At 44.5% G+C, this 7,809-nt stretch overlaps 1 protein-coding gene across 2 annotated transcripts in view; it reads left to right on the top strand.

The window, feature by feature from the left end:
• The window catches only part of RAPGEF5 (Rap guanine nucleotide exchange factor 5), a 225,900-nt gene extending 220,105 nt beyond the window's left edge, over window positions 1-5,795 (top strand). For both annotated transcript variants that reach the window (XM_049642887.1, XM_049642886.1), the window contains one exon: window positions 1,697-5,795. In XM_049642887.1, the coding sequence (XP_049498844.1) occupies window positions 1,697-1,815 (119 nt within the window). In that variant the 3' untranslated portion in view covers window positions 1,816-5,795. The remainder of the gene's footprint in view (window positions 1-1,696) is intronic.
• The last annotated feature ends 2,014 nt before the right edge of the window (window positions 5,796-7,809 follow it).

The following is a 7,809-nucleotide window of genomic DNA, read 5'->3' as shown; positions in this document are numbered from 1 at the left end:
ATACATATATATATATATATATATATATATATATTTTTTTTTTTTTTTTTTTTTAATTTGGAAGTGCCATGCAGGTGTCACTTGTCATGGTTGGAACCACTCATTCTGCCATCTTCTTAAGGTTAAAAACTTAACAAAAAAATTATCTTTGTACGATTATGTTTTCGAAACCAATATTTACTAAGCCAAAAGCAGTCAGTCTCTCAGTGTCTTACAGAGAAGGTGTTCTAGAATAATACAACTTTTTGGTCACTTCCAAACAAGTGGGATGGTAAAAACTTAAATTCCTGGTATTTTTGCCTTTTGAAACCAGGAAGCCTTATTTGCTATTAAACCTAAGAATTACAAGCCACCCATGACATGTAAGCCTTAAGTTATAAAACACATTTGTCACAGAGGAGGAAAAAATGGATTTCACCAAGAGAAGAAATTGCTGCATTGAAATGCTTAGCTTTCTTTGGTCCCCTCTACTCAAGCTGAACCCTGCTGCTCCCATCCGAAATTCCGTGAAGCAAGAGGATATGACATCACCATCTCTCACATTGACATTGTCCCTCTATAGCAGTTTAGCCAGGCTCCCAATGCCTTGAGGTTTGGGGGGATTTTTTTTTTTTTTTTTTTGGAATGTGTTTGTTTTTGCCTATGGGAAGTGGGCTTGCCCCATTGTCCAGGCTACTTTATCAGGCTCCTTATCAGACTTGTCACCAGCATGGCACATATGTGTTCACAGGGCACTAAAAGCTTCTTGTGGCCCTTCAGTTTTGTAACCACCCTGGATTTGGGAGTGGAAAACCACCTTGCCTTGTCCTTTGCTGGGTAGATGTTAGCCCAGCCACATGCTTCTGGAACTTGTTTGCCTGTTAAGTATACCTTAAGTTCAGTTCTGTGATATCTGTTCATTCAAATGCTTCCTTAATTTTTTTACTTTTTCAAAAACTAAGGACCCCAAAGAATTCTACAAATTCTAAAAACAAACCATTTTGTCTGTGCACTGACCAGATTAGCAGTGGTTTCTGACAATTCCAGACTGAGATATAAGAGCCAGTGAAAGCTATTTAAATGGCAGTTGCTGTGACATGGGACCTCAGACATGGACTCAGGAATCACACAGTCTGGGTGCCGGACCTGTTCTGCCACTCCCTTGCTGTGTGTCTGTGCTGTTTCCCACTCTGTAGTGGGGGGATACTAACACAGTCACTAAATACTAGATAACATTAGGTAATAAATGTTACATAAATGTTAATAAAACAAGTACCTTTGTAGTCTAATGACCTGACCTGAGGCGCTGGTCTGAGCTGGTGAAGTATCTCCACTGTTAGGATAAAGATCCCCTCTCTGGGATGCTGACTAATAAGAATCCCCCTGCTAGATTTACTCTAAGCCTTAATGAGAGAGGTCACTGGTATTCAGAAATAGCACTTCTGCACGAATAAGATAGAAACGGAGAGGGAAACAAACCATAAAAGACTCTTAAATACAGAGAACAAACTGAGGGTGGCTGGTGGGATGTTGGGGGCGGGGGGAAGGGCTAAAGGGGCGAACAGCATTAGGGAGGACACTGGTTGGGATGAGCACTGGGTCTTATACATAAGTGACGAATCACTAAATTCTATGCTTGAAAAAAATTGTATACTTAAAAAAGAGAGAAAGAAGTAGCATTTCTGTTCTCATGAGACTTTTTTCTTCCAAAAACCAGGAGGTGACATGTCTCCAAAGGAACACCAAGAGTTAAAATCCTACGTTAACCACCTGTATGTCATTGACAGCCAGCAGGCCCTGTTTGAGTTGTCACACAGGATCGAGCCTCGGGTGTGAACCCCAGAAGCCCACCGCCTCGCCTCCCCTGTAACTTGCAGCACTTTGAGCTATGGGAATGTCAGTGCTGAGCACGTTGCTTTCCTGTGAGAAAAGAAGTTGCTGAGTTTTATCAGTATATCATAAGAACCCACCGGAAAGCCCAGGAAAGCGTGTTCAGGAAGTTGATGGCAGCCACCAGACATGGGGAGAGGCCTCTCCTAGCTGCTCTCAGAATGAGAAGGCAAAGAAAGCGTCAGAAGCATTCTTGAAATGGAGAAGTCTGGTTTCTTATGACTGCATTGTTGATCCAACCCAGTTTTCAACTTGAGATGTGCCCGTGTCAAGACGAGAGCGTGTCTTGTCCTACAGTGACCCAATATTTCAGTACGAGTGTGCACGAAACGGGAGTTTTATGTTGCCTGGTGACAGATTACTGTTTATAGGCTGTCAAAGAAGCAGCTCATCTGAACACCTAAAGACAGTGATGGCATCTCTAGATTTCCAGGGAGAAGGAGTGGCCGCTGTCAGTACAAACTGTGACATCACCAAAAGCCACTTGTGTCTAGGAAATTAGGACCGCAGCTGGCATCCATGCTCTGATTTCCAAAAGGGAAATGTCAAGGCATGCATTTCTTTGCATCCACAATCATTTATCAATGTAGGCTTGCAGGTGAAATTCGTTTCTGCACAACCGATTTGCAACTATAGGCCAGTTAGAGTACGTTGCTTTACCAGTAAGGAAAAATAGTAATCTTTAAGAAGTGGACTCATTGCTCAGTTTCTGGAGATTTTCTTTACGTGTGCAAGAAGATTCGCATTTCTTACGGGAACAATACGATTTTTGAAAAAGCACAGCGCCTGATAGATTATAGGCACTCAGTAACTGTTTATCAAGGGAACAGAGTCCCAGAGGTCTACATTCTTGTGCCTGGCAATGCCCTAGTGTTTTGCATCCTCCAGCAGGCTCCTTTGCCCACCGCAGAGAACGGTAACAGCCAACACAGGGAGGTGAAGTGGGATTTGGTGTGTGAAGCACTTAGCACTCCCTAGAGAAGAGCAAGGTATTTAGTAGTGACTGCCTATCTCTCAACAAATGCCAAGAACCCCCAAAATACCCAAATGTCTGATTATGTTGGACACTTCAAAGTCCTGCAGTCCACTCCTAATCAAGGCCCAGAGCTCTTCTGTAATTTGTCTTTTTTCCCCCAGAGTCTCAGAGTCTTCGAGTCTACTTTTTATTCCCATTTTTAGAGATGGGGGCTCCTACAGTAGAGAAAACCTCATGCTATTCTCAAGAACTGGTTAGAGAATTTCCCCCGAGCTTAAAATGAACAAAAAAAGCTTGTGGGCATTGCTGAAATACAAGGGCCCTCCTTCATGAATTCAGTCCATTCATCTTCTGCACGTGTGAGTTCTCTCCTGCCTGTTCATCTCTCGGGTGTCTGCACAGAACTGCTTCCTTCTGGCCCATTAACACCTTATTACTCTGGGTACCCAATGCTTTCTGATACCCTGTTAGCAGTGCTGTTTCCTGAGCTCGAGAACCACACTGAGCTTGAGAGCGTGCTGGAAGGTACCATGTGGAGGAAATTTTGGGTAGGACTTCAAAGAGATTTGGTCTGTCCCAGCACGTGTAAACTTCAATCCTGAAAACTAACAGAGTTTTACAGAAAGGGACCATCCGGGGATGGTCCACTCAAGGCTACTGGGAATCAGGCTACTGGGATCAGCTCCAGGCTACTGGGAATGGACAGAGACCCACTGGAGGAGACCAGAGCCATCAGGACTAGGAAAAACCGGTTCGTCTCATGGCTGATCAAACACTGGAGAAGCTCTCCCCTTGGCAATTATTGGGGACAGCATGGGCGTACAGCACAAGCCCATGTTCTCACCTTTTCTCTGTGCTGGAGAGGATCATTTGGTCAGTCTAATCATGTAAGGCCATTTTGACATTGTCTCGACGTTTTACAATTTAAGTGTCTGTTCACAGGAGATCTCCATTACTCCAACCAGAACATGACCTCTCGAGGACTAATTTTCAGTGGAGAACTATTTCAACATAGCACCTGCTGCTTAGATCCCAATCCAAATATGTACACAACCAAATGAATCCACACATACATCACGTTTAAACTCATTCTGATGGTGTAGTCAGTATTCCACGTGTCGTGGGTAGAAACAAGCCAGGCACAATGTGGGGCTCGCCCAGTCTCCTCCAGCCATGGCCATGTGGCTCTCAGGGCAGCAAAGGGAAGGGAGGGTTTGGTTTAGTTTACATTTGCTTTTTCATTCCTGTCTCCCGAATGTCAGAATCTCCAAATCTTTGTGAATTTTAACAACCGTCTCCAGAGATTTCCCAAGCATCAGCAACTCAAAAGTTTCAGAAGCCCTGTGAAGACGTAAAACAGGAACTCAAGAATTGAAGACAGAACTGGGAATGGCTTTAGCTCCGCATGAAACTTTCCTGAACAAAGCTGAGCCGTCTGGCCGTGAGGCTCCCTGTGAATAGGGATTCCCTTTCCAAACATTAGCCAAGGCCTCTTTGAAATAGATTTTGTTCTGGCTAGAAGGGTGGACCAAGATGTCGAAGCTCCTTTCCTGCTCTTAGAGTGTTGCGATTCCATAAAATCTCCATTCACTCTGAAAATCTCTAATCTGCCAACTTCCTCAGCAAGTGGTGCCCCAGCACTTCTCAGTGGGTCCTTTCTGCTACGGCACCACCCTCAGGCAGTCCTGTGGGCTCATGGATTCGTCTGTATCCCGGCAAACCGGCCCTGCTTACAAGGTAGCACAAGACCAGTTTTGTGGGCAAAACTGCAACCTTCCTGAAATTTTTTTTCATACATATTTCCAGATGCTCCAAAGGCTACAGTGTTTTAAATTCACTTTTTGTTATCATCTGTACAATTGCCAAATGGTTACAGTGCTAAGTATTATGACCCACGTTCACTTTATTTTAGTATCATTAATTCTGTTTAGATTAATGCATTTCCCTAGACCCATATCCACAGGCAAGTTGGGTGGAGCGTGCATTGAATTCAGAATAATGAGGATAAAGGAAAAAGCCAGCCGTCCCAGTTGGCAGGCAGAAGGAGTTGCATCCTGTAGGCTAGCCTCTGGGTAGGGAAAGACAGTTGCAGGGAAGAGGGGGTTGGTGATTTCTGATGCCCGGAGCTGGGCTTCACCGCTGCCCCAGCCCCAGCCCCAGCCCCAGCCCCAGCCCCTTTGGCTCGTTATGGCTGTCACATCGCAGATCTCAAACCTCGTGTTCTGAAATGGCACAGCTGATCCACGCTGCTCAAGAAACTAGACAGAAACATTAAAAAGGGGGAAGATCAGGTCCACTGCAGTTATCTAACACGGCGTTCTTTTTAAATGCTTCAAAGACATGTCCTTAAAATTTCAGCCTGCTCATTAATGAGCGGGCCATTGTGCTTAAAAGTAGTAGGGGGAAGAAAAGTTTTTAAAAATTGCCAAAAAGTTAGATGAAAATGTACTACTGTATAAAGCAAAGCTGTATATACTAAACGTTTTTTAGCAGAGGAATATTTATTTGCATAGCCTATTTATTGTATTCGTATTACATGGTTATTAAATACTGGGATGAAATTGATGCCCTGAAGCAAGGACTCTTGCCTTTTAATGTATCATTAATTAGGACTGCTGTGACATTGTCAGCTTGCGTTAAAAATTAGAAGATAGAAAACCCACAATCAGGGTGTCTACCTAACTTCTCAGGGACTACACTTCGTAGTTTTCCACCATTATAAGAGCTGGTAAATATGAAACATTTGTGGAATTACCAGAATTGCCATTAACAGTATTTTCTTTCTCCCATGTCACGCTTTCTGCTTCTGTATATAGGACTGTGCTGTGCATTTATCGAAGCTAGTAAGCAATAATTTATATGTAAAAAATGGCCAAGCAATATAAGGTGAACACTTCTATAAGTCACTGTTACCTTATCTTGTATTTTCAAGTGTTTTTTTTTTTAAACTGCTTTTCCAAATATAAGATTATGTTAAAGATACTGTTGATGCCTCATAGCTTCTTCCTGTGTCTGTGATGTTCATGGGCTCCATAGCCTATGTCTGGCAGCACGTTCTCACTGTGTGGAACTCATATGCTCACCGAGAGAGCTACAGGCAGGTGAAGGGATTCCCAGGCAGCCGCTGAAGCTCTGAATCACTTATGCTGCCCCTGAGCCGTTGGAGAACCCAAGGACCCTGGGTAGGAAATCACATCAGGATTCTCCGATTCTGTCCTCCCCGCCCCCCACCATACTCAACTGGGATCAGCAACTCTGCCTTATCAGCCCAGATACTGAGGGAAGCTCACGGCCCTGGCGGCAGTGCTCTAGGTCTCAAAGGGAGGCCCTGACCCCACAAGAGGTGCGGGCGGGATGGTAAAGCACAGGGTAATACTGATGTTCCGCGAAAGTGGAAAAACTAGACCACGTCATTGTTCAAAATCTCTACCCCTTCTTATGGGAGGATCACACATCCTGCTCATTGATGTCAAGCCTGGTTTTTGGCACGTGGTAATTAATCCCTTCCCGCAAGAGGATTGTATATCTCACCATGTTGAACTCAGGAGTGGTCAAATGTCCTGCTGCGTCCAGTGAAAAATGGGGAGAAGTGACCTGTGCAGCTTGTAAACTAAAGCTTTACAAGGGAGCGGGTGCTGGCATGTCACTTCTGCCACAAGGCCTACAATGTTCCGGGAAAAGGTGTTTCCATCCACCTGAGTCTCCAGCTTGGGAAGGACGTGGAACATCATCATTAGAAGCCCCTGGTATTTGGGGATGTTACCTCAGAAGAATTTAGCCTAAGCTAATAAAGTCTCCCAAGGCGCTTCTTTCTTGATAAACTGCCCTTTCCCTCAGTCCGTGTGGGCAGTAGTATTGGCTTTGCAGAGTACCTGATGGATGAAGCTACCTGTTGTCACACATCCATGAAAAGACTTTGTCTTTATATGGGAAAAGGTAAAGACCGGAAGATTTTTTCAGGCTCTTGTCACCCAGAAGTGGCAGTTCTGAGTGACAAGGGAAAATGAGAGGTGAGAGCATAGGCACTGCCTCTGAGAGAACCAGGGAGCAGAGAGAGGAAGACCACTGGGTTGTAGGGCCTGTGTCCTCATCTATAATCACTTCCTCTGTGGGGCAGGCCTACATCTGGAGCAAAGCAGCAGAGGAAGGGAGAACGGAAGCCCCAGGCTCCAGCTTCAGAAGGGAACAGAAGAAAGCCAAATTCCTGTTGCTCCAGATAGTTGGGAAATTCTCTTTACCAGGATCGCCCATACTGGGAAGAGGAACAAGCCTCCTGTTCAAATTAGCAAACTTTTTTTTTTTTTTTCAAGATTCCTATTTATTTATTTATTTATTTATTTTTGGGAGAGTGCAAGTGGGGGAGGGGCAGAGAGAGGGAGAGAGAGGATCCAAAGTGGGAAGAGGAACAAGCCTCCTGTTAAATTAGCAAACTTTTTTTTTCAAGATTCCTATTTATTTATTTATTTATTCTTGGGAGAGTGCAAGCGGGGGAGGGGCAGAGAGAGGGAGAGAGAGGATCCAAGGTGGGCTCTGTGCTGATAGCAGAGAGCCCAACGCAGGGTTTGAACTCACAAACCACAAGAACATGACCTGGGCTAAAGTCGGACTCTCAACCGACTGAGCCACCCAGGTGCCCCCAAATTAGCAAACTTTAGAATGAAATTTCTGGTCTTGCTCCTAGTGTGCTAGCTACAAAGTCCTATTTTAGGGACTGGGAGAGAGCTCCATGACTGGTCTGGTTCTCCACTGAGATCTTCCGGATTCCCACTTGAGCTGCCCAGTGTGTTTGCTTTCCATTTACTACTTGAAACAAACAAGATTCCTATAAAGCTTTAGACTTGCTAATGTTCTTTAGTAAAGTATTCCTGTTCAAGAAGGCATTGCAATTATCTCTTAGCCAAGAGCAGTTTGCATCCTTTCCCAGCACAAGAAAGGCACACCCAACAAGCAAGACAGAGGCACTA

This window comes from Panthera uncia, chromosome A2, assembly GCF_023721935.1.
Source record: "Panthera uncia isolate 11264 chromosome A2, Puncia_PCG_1.0, whole genome shotgun sequence".
NCBI classification, from domain to species: domain Eukaryota; kingdom Metazoa; phylum Chordata; class Mammalia; order Carnivora; family Felidae; genus Panthera; species Panthera uncia.
This window is presented reverse-complemented; position numbering and strand designations above follow the sequence as displayed.